The sequence below is a fragment of the Camellia sinensis genome, chromosome 10 (assembly GCF_055761805.1).
Source record: "Camellia sinensis isolate YWXY chromosome 10, ASM5576180v1, whole genome shotgun sequence".
Lineage (NCBI taxonomy): Eukaryota > Viridiplantae > Streptophyta > Magnoliopsida > Ericales > Theaceae > Camellia > Camellia sinensis.
Window position 1 is genome coordinate 66,621,074 of NC_138970.1, and position 14,396 is coordinate 66,635,469.

A 14,396-nucleotide genomic window follows, 5' to 3' on the forward strand; every position below is an offset into this window, starting at 1 on the left:
ACCTCAATTGTGTTAGTGACATGTTCACTAATCCATTGTTTGGTTAAAAAATAAGATCGGATTAATAGTCAAATACATATCATTTCTAACAAAATAGTTAAGGGACTAATTATTTAGAACTAACAGTTCATTACATTGTAATCTGCCCCTATCTAGTCCGTCTAAACAAACACTCCCTTAGTGTTAACAGCATTTATTTGGGAGCTGGGAACAATTGACAAAAGAATAATGGTACACAAACAGAAAAAACATATAACATTTGTATACAGACTGATGTTGTTGCAGTAAGACTCATCCTTTTAAAATCATGTGCCCATTAAAATGACATTTGATTACAAAAAATACCACCACTACATCATTTTAGAAAAAAAATTAGGGAAAATATCATATTAGTAGAGTTTTGAAAAAACAATTACAAATTAGTGAGAAACTTTATAAATATTAATAATCAAAATTGTAAACTTTTTCACGGACTTGTATTTTTTTTTTCTAACATCTACTGGGATGTAATGACCCCAAAAAATTATGTCTAATGTTTATTTTTTTTAAAGAATAGATTATTTTTCTTGACAAAATCTTTGACCGCATCAATGCTAAAGAGTTTATTCTCCTTGATTTTGTGTAGCCAACAATTCTTTCCTCTTCAAACATAGGTTTATCCTTAGTTTAATGGATATTGGAAATAGTTTCTTTGAAAGATTGGGTGGTTAATGTTGAATACTACAATTTTAAGACAACTTACTTACCTTTCTATCCAAGAGATGGTGTTGAGCTGAGTTAAAAAAGTCCACTTTTCGAACATTGCTCTCTTATAGCTCTAGCATGCGCTACAATGCTGAAGGGAGCGCCGTCATGTTGGGACAGTTGATTACTTTTATCTTCTTGATGAATGATCCTTCAAATGTGTAAGCTTGGGGACATAAACTCTTGAGGTTTGGCAGATGACCGAGTATGAGACTATCTAGTTGAGGGAACATGATTATATTTGTTGCGACTTCATCATCTACTTCTGGTTCCTCATTAACAATCACTTCCAGCACACCACATTCAGTTACAGCTATTTCTTGTAGTTTCACAAGAAGTTTGGCTTGAGAAGATGAGAATATATATCTCAAACTGCTACAACCCACTACTGCTAAGGATGTTAGGTTCTGAAAGCTTGGAATTCTTAGTAAGTTGTTCTTCCAAACAAGTGTTAACTTTGGTAGAAAAAGTAGGATCAAATTTTTTAATGAAGGGAGTACGATATCTGGATAGCCTTCCCTAACAATTATTCCTTCAAGATCAAATGCTACTTCCACAGATTGACACCACCCCACCATAAGTCCTTCAAGACTCTGCATGCCCTTAATCACATTGGATGGAAAAAGAATATTCGATAGCTTACGACACAGCCAAATAACCATGTCTCTCACTTTAGGTTGAAGTTCCCTGGGCCATATCTCTGTCACGTTATCCATTCTCAGGATCACCAATCTCTCAATGGTAATTAATTTAACCTACAAAGTCCATTCACAGGGTTACAAATATAGTTAAACACAACGTAATTTATTTTCATTAAAAAAACCCATTAAATATCGTTCATTTAATGTTGAAAATAACATAGCAGAATTTTTTATTCTGTTTGTGTCGAGAGTGTGGTTTAGATAATGAAGTTGCTAACCACTTAGTCATGATCTTAAGTGAACTTCATCGTTTTTAAATTAAAATTATTTTCTACAGAAATTATAAAATTAGAATATTGTTATACAAGTTCAAAAATTAGACTCACTTTTTAAATTCAATAATATGACAATCAATTATGATATCTAAGGTAACATTCTCTCTCATATCTTCTCTAATTATTAACCAATCATATCACTTACATATGATTGAATTTAAAAAATGAGTCTGAAAAGTGAACCTATATATAATTTTTCATGGAATTATACACGTTGTCTAATGAAAGCTCACTATACTTGAACGTAATTGATTTTGTCATTTCATAGCAAGATAAGGTTAACAAGAAATAATAGAATATATTTTTGAGTTTAATAAAATATTGGCCTCCAAACATGTTTTACAAAGTAAATCAGATTTTTGACAATATAAGTAAATATGAGCAAGTAAAATGATTGAGTGGGATCCTTGTTTGTTGTTGCTTTTTTGTGTTTTGTTTTTCCTTTGATTGGTCCCTCTCCAATTCTTGGGTCAAGTGCTAGTATAGGATTGCGCTTACTTTTTAGTGCCAACTAACCTAATTGGAATCGTCGACTCCAGCTATGATACTTTGTGCACTTCTCTCCTTTGTTGATGTAAGTTATGCTAGTAATTTTACTTCTTCATCAATAAAGTCTTTTCTTTACTGATCAAAAAAAATATATTAGATACTGTAATTAAGTTTTACCAGATTAGAATATTTTTCTTGATAGCTTTCTTGGTGACCACTCTTACTTGACTATATATAAGCCTCTCATTGTATTGTAAAGAGATGCATTATTGAATACACTTTTCTATTTCTTCAATACTATTAATATGGTATCAGAGTTATAGGTTAAGCTCTTGGTGTTCTTCGCCTTAGCCGCGGACGACAACCTCGCCTTGGCTGCTTGCCGAATCTGAGTTCTATTTGCTGTCTTTACATCCCAAACCCCTTAGTCCTTGAACTTGAGTAGCTCACAGTCACACATTCATCTCATTCTCCGACCATCGCCACCATTACTCATAGTTGCTATGTCCATCGCCTCCACCTTGGACGTCTTCTCCATCACGCCAACTATAGCTTCAGCCATCACGCCGGCAGTTCCGGCCCATTGCCGCTTTGCCTTCCCTGACCATTGCTGTCACCGCCATCCTGTAACTACTACCATTACAATGACCTAACACCATTGCACCTCTTATCACGCGGAGACCACCTCCATCGCAACTCGCTTGAATTCGACGACCAACCATGCATAGTCCATAGAGACATATCTATTGGGTCACGACGGTTGTGCATCACGGCGGTGAGGATTGCGATGGTGGTGGGGCAGTGGTGGTAGGGGTGAAGATGAGGGTGCAATGAGGAGAGAAAAAGGGTGGAGGTCAGTGGATAATAGCCGGCGATGGGCAAGGGTTTGGGTTAGGGTTGGAGAAGATGAGAATAATTTGGTATTATTTAAAAATTAGTGGTGTGTATTGAGACAATATTAAAAGCTTTAATTTGTGTGTGGTGTGAACTGAGCAAATGGTGTGTATTGAAAGGATTTGTGGTGTGTAAATAGAATCACCCTAAAAAAAGAAAGGGGACTTACATGTAAGTCCTAATAGATGGATTTAATATCCAATAGGTCCTGTGAGAATTAATGGTGTTTTCATCAAATACCATTAAAAAACGTCACTAATTATTAATTTTCAGCGACAGTTTGAAAATTGTCACAAAAAATGTTGCTAATTATAAGTTTTAGCGACAGTTTAAAAAAAGTCACTAATTTTTAACTTTCAGCGATAGTGTGAAAAATTTGTCATAGAAAGTCATTAATTGTAAGTTTTAGCGATAATTTATAAAAACCATGATAAAAAATTACTAATTGTCAATTTTTAGCGAGATATGAAAAAAAAATCATCACAAAAAATTATTTTTAGGGACGATTTTAATAGAACTTATTTTCAATAAGACTTGATGTGAATTATCCAACTATTAAGACTTATTGGTAATTTACCCTTTAAAGGGAGATTTAATTTGGTCAAAGTTTGCAAAATTACAACTAATTTGGTCAAAGTTTGCAAAATTACAACCCAATTCATACTAGTTTAGGAAATTTTTAGTCAAAAGAAATAGGGCAAATTATACCTGTAGTTTTTATACTTGCCTCTCATGTCAATTTGGTTTTGTAATATTAATTTTGCCCTTTAATTTTTCAAATTGTGCCCATCTAGTTCAAGTGATAATAGCCGTTAAAAAATTGAATAAAAATCAAAGGCAAAATGATCTATTAAAAAGGGAATCATTTCAAATTCAATGTGAATCCTTCAATTACTTTAAAGGGAATTAAAAAACCATTTTGTCCCTTAATTTTAGTTCTATTTCTAAATGAAATATTATTAATTGGACTAAATTGATACGACGTGCAAAATTGAAAGGTAAAATTGATGGAATTAAAATTACAAGAACCAAATTGATAAAAAACAAACTACAAAAATTAAATGTAATTTGTCTAAAGAAATACAACACATAAAAACGGAAATTTATTCCTAAATACTAATTAATTTCAAGTGTAGTTTGACGTTCTTATTTTTGCATCCAACAACACATTCAATCGAAAATACGTTGTGTTCTCATTATAGCCCAAAAGGTCAAATGCAATAGCAAAATAAAAAATAAAATTTATAGACGCCCCACAGCAATGAAGCTTAAATAAATAAATAAATAAGCTTAAGTCAAAGAAGCATACCTTATTGAAGAGAGGTTGAATAGTATCGTAATTGCTATCCGAAGTACTGCAAAAACTATTGAGCTTTGGCATCTGGCAGAGTATCAGCTTGTTCAATTGCAGCTGCTCAATTCCATTCGTAGCCTTGCAGATAGTAGGAAAACTTGGCAGGGATGCAAGATACAATTCCTTTAGTTTAGGAAGCACAATTTTATCTGTTGTTTCTGTTGTTGTTGATGCTATCTCATTTTGATCTCCTTCTTCTTCACTTGAAATAAGTACTTCCATCTTACGACATTCATATACATTAAGTTCCTGTAGTTGCATCAGATCTCTGGCTATGGATAATGAGAACATGCTTTCCAGTTTATCACATCTCTTCAGTTCTAGAGAAGTGAGGTTGCAAAGCCGTACAGGTTGAGCAGGACCCTTCCACAAATGTGTCAATGCGGGCAAGTCAAATAGTTCCAGCCATTTCAACGCACTGAAGGCCTCCTCTGGTAGTTGGCCATGACAAATCTTTTTCAATTTACCTAAATTATCAAGACGTAGCCTGTAACACAGGGAAGGCTATTTGTGGAACTGGAACCCCATCTGTTGTGTCAATGACATATTCTAGATCCTCACAATCTTCCAAGTACAATTCAGTTAATTTTTTGAAACCATCTTTGTCTAAATCATAGCCAACATTCTTCACACCTACTGCTTCCGTTATTTCTAAAATTTTAGTGATCCGGAAAAGATTCTTGAACCCACCCTCCATAAGATAGCTCTCGTGAAGATCCTTGAGCCTTAACTCGTTTTGTAATTGATGACCAAAAAAAGGTGAAAGATAGACATCAAAGCCAATGATTATGACGAATGCTTTTAGATTCGCAAGGACCAAGTCTCTTGGCCAGTATGCAAAATGTTGTAGGTGAATGACCAAAGTTGTAAAATTAGACAACCCACACAGCTCAGTGAAAGTCGCTTTAGCTTCTTCCATCCTGTTTTCATCATTAAAGCTAGGCCCAAGATACAACTCTTCTAGCTTTGATAAGCTTGACAAAACACCTGGGCAAATCCTCTTCACACCACATCGCAACAAATCCAGTAGCTTCAAGTGACTAAGCCGACCTATTTCTTTTGGCAACTCCTCGATTTTGGTGCCTACGAAACTCAAAATTTCTAGATTCTCTAATGCTCCTATTACAGATACATCATTGATCAGTCCGCATTCATATAGTGACAAGCTTCGGAGGTTGGTCAACCATCGCAGGGATGTCGGCAGTGATCCTTCTACGTACACATTCAACATGCTTAAAGCTTTGAGTTCCTTCATCCCTCCGTAGAAACCATCTGGGAGATTTGGTAGATTTGATACATAATTGTCCTCTAGCCGTAAAAGATGGAGTTTTGGAAATTCTAGATTATCAGGCAGCTTGCTCATACCAGTGAATCGCAATGAAATTACAGCATAATTTTTGTGTCGTTCTTTCTCCGGCCATTCTTTCAATGCTTCATCACATCTTACCATAAATGAATGCTCCTCCCTAGATGCTATTGATATAGCAACATCACGAACTACATCATGCATTTTAGCACAACCTTCTCGTTCACCATCCATCAAGAGATAGCCTTTTTTTAAGTCATTGACAAAGGCATGTACTCTGTCTCTTGCTTCTATGATGCTATCAATGTTCTCAAACAACTCTATCCCAACACCATATCTAACGATATCTTCAATTGGAATATTAAAATCTTCAACATATAAGGAGCAGAGCAAAAAGCATTCCTTAATTTCTCTACCTCCTAAGAAGTCGTAACTCAACTCCAGAGATTTAAACACATTTTCTTCTACTTCGCTGAAGTTTTTTACCATGGACTTGCGTAACTGTAGAAGGGCTGAATTCCATGAATGCTCATCTTTGTCTTTGAGTGCTCTCGCAACTGTAACAATAGCAATCGGCAAACATCCACATTCATCCGCAACTTTCTTCTGTGTGCTATACAAATCAGTTCTTGTGTGACTTGTGTCCTTGGAAATTCCAGCCATCTCCTCAAAGAGATTCCAAGCTTCTTCTTTAGTTAAGACTTCAACTGTAAATTTCTTTTGAGCATTCATAGAGTTGCATACATTATCAAATCTAGAAGTCAGCAAAATTTTGCACCCTCTATGACCATCTCTACATGGAATTCCTATGTCATTCAGTTCAAGACGCTTCCAAACATCATCCAATATGACAAGGATTGTCTTGGTGCCCTTTAGTCTTTCACACAGTCGATCTGCTCTTCCACGTTCAGTCTCCTCCTCAAATTTTAAACCCAATTTATCTCCAATTTCACCTTGAATCTTCCTTTTATCAGGAATTTGGGACACTACAGCCATCACAACCTCATCGAACAATTTCTCTTTATCTGCTCTTTTGGCAACTTCTTTCACCATTGTTGTCTTACCAACACCTCCCATCCCACATATTGCAATCATGTGGAATCTATCATCCTTCAGTGCCTCCATGACATCGTTCGTAATCAATCTTCTAAATTCAAAAACCTTAATACCTTCAGTGGATGTGGATTCTATCCCTGGTGGAGGCTCATTGTAGGCCACTTCCGTCAGTTTCCTCTCTTCATGCAACTTAGCCACCTCTTTTGCCTTGTTGGTTGCTTTCTTACCGAGCGAGTAACGTAACTTCAGGTTTGGACACCACCCATATAGACACCCTTTGTTTGCTTCAACTTCATCTTTTAGAATTTCTCTGGCATCTTCGCTGCATTTATCAACCCTGCCCAGCCACCCCTTAACATCAGGTTCAATAACTTTTACATTTCTTTCTGCTTCATCAACTGATAGCTGCATTGCACCTCTTTTCTCATCCAACTTCTTGACTTCATCTTTCAGATTCTTGACCTTGCTTTTATAGGAAAATAGATAACCGAAATGACGGCCAACTGGAGCCATTAGAAATTTTCCAATGCCTACAATCAGACCAACAAAACCAACCAAACCAACAGCCATTTCTCACTTCTACTTCGGTTATGTACCTCTCTCTCTCTGTTTCTTTTCTTCTTTTTTAATTGAACACAGGGTTAAAATAGAGTGGCAGAAGAAAAGATTACAAAGATTTCTAGAACCAAAAGAAGGTATACAGAGATTTCTGTATCCTGGTAAGTAACAGTTGAACAAAGAGAAATACAATTTTGTAGAGGATATCAAAGGAACACTCTGCAAGAGGGGATCTAAATTTTTTTTTTTTTTTTTTGGGACAAGCAAGGTTGAATATAGAGAATTACAATATAATTGGACAAAGAGAACTTGTGTTGTAAAACAGAAATTGCAAAGAAGAAAGTGAGCTTAGTAAAATGAAAACAGAATGCAGAGAATACTGATTTGGTAATTGTTCAATGCTGAGTAAATAAAATAGAGTTGCAGAGAATACTGATTTGGTAATTGTTCAATACAGGGAATTTTTTTTTTTTTTTTTGGTAAGCAGCAGTGGAACACAGAGATTTACAATAAAACTGAAGACAGAAAGTAAGTTGAGATTTAAACAGAGAAAGAAATAATAGAGTTGAAGTTGAAGTGGAAGTGGAAGTGGAAGTGAAGAAAGAAAAACCTTGGAAACTTTCCAGAGTGTCTTAGAGATGAAACATACACAGCCTGAACAACTCAGTCGACAGGGAAGAGAAAAGGTTTTCACCAACAACAATGATTCATCCCACTAAAAATATCACCACTAATAGCACTAATGCATTAAAAAAGTAAAAAAAAAAAAAAAAAAAACAACTCCAAGACCAAAACATCACATCATTAATGACGGGACCCACTGCCACCTAATTAGTGGGAGCACTAATTAGTGCTCCCAAGCATTTTTCTTTCACCAAAGACAAACAAGACCATTACCATCCATCAAAGAGAAACAATCAGATTCAGAGAGGTTTTGAAGGACAGTTTGAGGAGGAGAGAATATTTTGAGATCAGACCAATACCTAATCCCTACACCATCTGATGCTCTTACATCTGAAATTAATTTTTTATTGATCATTAGGAGGATATTTTGTGAATATTCGTCGCTTCGTTGCGTGTGTTTTGCTTTGTGATATTTTTTATTTAAAAAAAAAAATTGTTTTTTTAGAGTAGTATACTATTTACCGCACTATAATCTAATTTAGCGAAGGGGAGGTCCGCAATGGCGGACACAGGGCCGGCAAGGGGGGCCACTGCCCCTCCAAATTATTTCAAAATCTTAGGTCATAATATTATGCGTTTACCCTTTTAGGGTTGTTTAGCATGATTTAAATAAGTATATTTTTTATTTTTTTATGAAAAGATATGTAAAAAAATAGAGAGGTAATGTGATAAAAAAAAATAAAAAGATAAATTATTTTTGAATTGCCAAACTTGACCTTAGCCTGCAATTAGTGAAGTGTTGGCCCTGCCAAAAAAAAAAAAAAGCTTCCGGTCTTCAATTCGAGTTATCCTACAATACTATATATAGTATGTAAATTATGGTCTAAATTGATATTAGTTACAAGTCATTGTGTTTATGAGACTAATAAATTATCAAATCAAATTGGTTACGTCTTATTATGATATTTGATTATATCTAAAAGTGGTATTGATTATGATTCATCGTGATTTTTAGTTACTATTAAAATAATCTTTAATTATGACTCAAATTGGTGTTATTTATGATCCATATTGTATGTTATCATTTTTAAAATGCAACAACTCTTAATAGAAAAATAAAGAAAATTACATTGAAAAAAAAATAAAGCAAATGAAAGGGAAAAAAAAAAGTAAAGTAAGAAAAGAGGGAGTGTATGAGTTTAATGTTTTTATTCTGTCTAAATAATTATAATAACCAAAGGATTAATATAATTTTCTAAATGTCAAAGAATAATAAATATTAAACATAAGCCTCAAGAATGTAAGTATAATTTACCCTTGAAAAAAATAAAAATATTAAACCTAGGCTCTTTGGATTGAGGTGCTTTGCATGGTTCAAACACATTATTTTAATCCCTATCTCTATCCATTGGATAAAGTTAGATACTTTTATGCTTTCATGGACCACATCTATTTATATATTATATATTATATAAAGAAAAAGGAGTTTCTAACCCACCAGTCTTATGAGAGCTCTAATATCTCAATCTTAATTTTTTTATTTAAAAAAAAATTACATTTATTAATTTCTCTCAACCCAAAAGGCTTGTGGAGGATTTGGTCAAAATTTTCTCATAATAAAACTTTAATGCATTAAGAACAAACATAAAAAAAAAATTCCTTAAAAAGTTCAACACATATCATTATTATCAAAATATTAAACTTTAAAATAATATAACTTTTGAGGTAGATGTTGGTTTTTAATAAAATTAATATTTTTACTCATCAAGATCCATCAAATGAGATAACTATGAAATTCTTTTAAAAAAAAATAATAATAATAATAATTTATTACCATTGAAATTGAGGTTTTTTTATTTTAAAAAAACTCAACATTTATTAATTTATCCCAACCCAAAAGGCTTGTGGAGGATTTGGTCAAAACTCTCTCATAATAAAACTTTAATGCATTAAGGACAAGCATAAAAAAAATGACAATGCTACGTAGCTCAAATTTTGTGGCTCAAAAGTGGCTCAAATGGCCAAAACGACGTCGTTTTAAGTACAGAACAACATAAAAATGGCCAAAACGACGTCGTTTTGGCCATTTGAGCCACTTTTGAGCCACAAAATTTGAGCTACGAGACATTTTTCTAAAAAAAAATTCCTTGAAAAGTCCAACACATATTATTATTATCAAAATATTAAACTTTAAAATAATATAATTTTTTATATAAATGTCAGTTTTTAATAAAATTAATATTTTCAAAATTCTCTCATCAAGATCTATCAAATAAGAACATAGATCTATGTTGACTATGAAATTCTTTAAAAAAAAAAATTATATTATTACCATTCAAATTGATATAAACAATTACTGTAGCATGTTACTCTGTTTTTCAGTTATTTTGTTTGATAGTAACATGTTACTTTATCTGACAGTAACATGTTATTTTGGTTTATTGTAACATATTACTCTGGCAATATTGTCCAAGAAAAAAAATATTTTACTTTGTTCTTACTCAATTATGTGTTTTCTTCTTTGGGGGTTTATGAAGCAAATAAATTGAATTGTCATTTTCACCAAACAAGGGTCCAATGGAGAGGTTTTGGCTAAATTTCCCAAGCTCTTTTGACTTCTCACATACCTATTGTCACACCATTTTCAACTTCTCCCATACACTATGGTTAGTAATGAGAAGGTTAAATTATTTTTATAAAAAATCAAAAAAAATAATTTGTATATTAAAAAATATATAAATTCTTATTAAAAAAATAACAAGTTGCAATTGCGAAAAAAAAAAAAAAAAAAGAGAGAAAAAAAATTACACTGTGTATTTCATTAATAATGCTAAAAAAATGTGCCAAGTGTTTATGCAAAGGCTTGACATGTGTCCACTCTCAAATTATAAAGTGAATGTAGGTGAAATCAAAGAACTCAGCTTTAATTGCTAACAAATATTAGAAACCTGACCATTGAAGCCTAATAACTATTAATTAATAGAATTCAGCAATTAAAAGGTCTCAAATTTCTCTGTCTTCTCAAATGTTTCATTTTTTTGGTTCATGCATTCATTTTAATATTGATAGAGAATTGGACGTATGGAAGAGTGAGAAACATTAAAATTATTTATTGAGTTATGTAATTGTTGTGATGAAAAATAAAGATTGTCTTTCCTTTCTATGGCGATTTATCTGATTTTATCTCCAATTAAAACGTCAGGTGTACTTCTACATCATCATTGAACGTTGCTTTTATTTTTTTTAAGATATTTTGTCTCATAATTGTTTATGTTTTGTGTTTTGAAATTTATTACATCTATGTTTGCTAAAACTATTAGATGGACCTAATACAAGAAGTGTAGACTATTTTAATATCATTCTCAGGATTAGAAGTACAAAAAATATACACAAAAAGTATATAAATAGATAAGAATTTACAAAATTTATTTGTGAGTCTCACTTCTTGAAAATCCTATAATTCATTTATTTATTTTATTATATTTTATGTTCGGTTTATGCACTCTTTATATATATTTATATAGTTTTCTTTGTTTTCTTTAAAAGTTTATTTTTAAAAATTAATAAATAAATAAGTAAATCATTTTCTATTTCAAACAATTTCATTTTTGTTTTTATTTTTTATTTTTTTCTTAAAGTAGTTTTAATTTTGGGCGATTACTTTTTTTTTTTCCTTCTATATATTGTAATTTTGTGCATTTTAAGTGTATGATGTCTTCACTAATACACTCGAATATGCACTATGAAAGAAGTATCATGCGAAAATCAATCCGGAAGAAGAAAAATAAATAAAATAATACAATGAATGTGGAGCAAAGATCAAATATCAAAACTCCCAAAATAAGCAAGCACACAAACAAGGAAGTAGAATAGAATATTTAACAATAGACATTTGAAAATTTGCAACAAAATTTTATAACTTTCCTTTTTGTTAAGAAAATTCTATTTGGTACTAGCTAAATAAAATGCTTTTAAAATAGTTTTTTTTTTTAAATTTGAAATTAAAACTATAGTAAATTTATGTAAGCATAATTGTTAATCACATTTTTTTACTTAATGTATAATATTATATTGACTACCTTTTCATGTTTATTTTTTTAAGTATTTATATAGACGTAAAAAAATGTCGTTAGGAATAAATTTTTCCTTAATTTAGTTATAAATTTTGCCCATATATTATTTTTAAATTTTGAATAAAAGCAAACATAAAATAATTGATTGAAAATATGCTACATTTGTTATATTCCTTTTTTTGTGTGCAAAAAAAAAAAAAAGAGACACTTAAAAATTACAATTTACAGATATATATAAATAATTATAAACACAACTCCGTGCATAGTAAGGGTGAAACACTAGTTCCATGTGATGCGAGTGTCCCACTTTGCTTTTCCTTTTGGTCAGCAGTGACTGGGCCGAGTAAGGTTTTGGTTGGATTTAAGAATAAAAATTTGTTTGAGAATATATTATTTTAATAATTTTTTAATTTTTATAAAAAGATATATAAAAAAAATTAAAGAAATAATATGATTTAAAAAAATATAGAAAGATAATAAGTATGTTATTTTAGGTTGTTCCCAAACAAGCCATAAACTAAAAATTGAAATCAAATTATTATTGATGTTTTTAGAAAATTTAGAATTAAATTAGATTATGAAAATTTTATAATCAAATTAGATCGAATCAATACTATATTGATTGTTTGAATTTAAAATCATGAATTTTTATAACATTGTCATTATTCATAAAATGGATTATAAAATTTATTTATAATTTGTTCAAACATTAATATAGCATCATTTTACAAATAAACATATAGTATAGAAACAGATCTCCAAAGCTCCTTTTCCTTCTCAACCATTTTCGAATCCAAACCCAATCTCTTTGACCGTATAAAACCAGATCATCGTCGGACTCTTCATCTTCGTCTTCATATTCGCTGCCAGACCATGGTGGTGGTCTAGATCTAGGATTAAGGTATGCAGATCTATAGATCTGTAGATGTTGGAGTCGGATTAGCGACGGCAAGAATACGACATGAAGGCGATGGTGCGGAGAGTCGTAGGTGAGCTTTAGATCCTCTTCTTCTTCAGGGCTTTGGCGATGTTGGTGGTCTCCAAAGGCTGTGATGAAGGAGTTGGAAATCGTCGTTGAATCTGTAACGCCCTAAAAAATAATACATAAAACCCATCATTTTACACATGCAATGATACAAGAGAAATAAACATCTTTCCATTAATCAGAGTAATTTTTACAAAAGTATTACATGTTAACAACAAAAGCAAATGCCTTGTGGGCTTACAGCTTTCCAATCTAACACTTGGTTACAAACAAGAAGAGTACTAACTCAATACATATTAAGCCCTTGGCTTAAAATTTACATGTAATACAACGAAAGAAAGTCAAAACAACCAGAAGTCTGCCTGCCTCTAGCCTCCCAAGCTATGTCCTTGGAGGTGGCATGCTACCTATACCTGAAAATGATGTCCCATATAGAGTGAGCCACAGCCCAGCAAAGATACACTAAACCAACTATGAACAATGACTAAAAGATTAGAAATTGATAGATGGTCAACACCGATACTCTCACTTATATCACATTCCAGTTTCATGACATTTAAGTCTATGTTACATTTCATTTCTCATTTCCTTTTTCAACCTTGAGTTTGAAAACAAGGCTCAAAACTTAGCCAAATAACTTAATGAGGATATGACTCATCTTTAAAACACTTTCGAAATTTATGATGGATACACATTTTAATGCTGTATCAATAACACATAAACCACTTCCATATTATATGAACGATACACATTTTGGTACTGTATCAACAAAACATAGAAATACTTCTATACTTCACAATTGATAACGATATACATTTTAGTGCTATATCAAATCAATTTAACACTTCCATAGTCAACACTTGGTACACATGGTAGTGCTGTATCAATGTCACACATAATCCGATTTAGAGGTCCATCCCCTATCTTCCCCTAAACCGTGGAGTACATCCCCTATCTCCTCCCACACACACAATGTATATATGCACAGATCATATACATAAACAGTCAATACATAACGTTGATGTATTAATCCCATTGCTATATTCGATAGCATATTCAATCGATTAATTTTAGTTTGCCTAATCATCATGCATTGTCTACAACAATCAATACTATCCTTCACCGATAGCCCAAGCAGTTATTTCTAAACAGAAAATAAATGCACCAAATGGATATATTATCAACATTCAACCTAGGTGAGCGATTAAATGAATCCAACTACACCCTTTAATCCCCATAATCCTTTCAACTTGAATATTCTCAATTTGATTCCTCGTTTCTCAAAATTAATTATACAAATTAATTTATTCCAACTAATTAGGGCATTTCCCCATAAT

The 14,396-nt window shown here is 32.1% G+C and overlaps 1 protein-coding gene across 1 annotated transcript; it reads right to left on the reverse strand.

Moving 5' to 3' along the window:
- Positions 1-4,932: 4,932 nt before the first annotated feature.
- Positions 4,933-7,389, reverse strand: LOC145800458 (disease resistance protein At4g27190-like). Its single transcript, XM_082890136.1, has one exon. The coding sequence runs from the start codon at positions 7,387-7,389 to the stop codon at positions 4,933-4,935; it is 2,457 nt and encodes an 818-aa protein (XP_082746262.1).
- Positions 7,390-14,396: the final 7,007 nt, after the last annotated feature.

Coding starts and splice junctions, on each gene's coding strand:
- LOC145800458 (XM_082890136.1), bottom strand. CDS start 7,389: ATGGCTGTTGGTTTGGTTGGTTTTGTTGGTCTGATTGTAGGCATTGGA.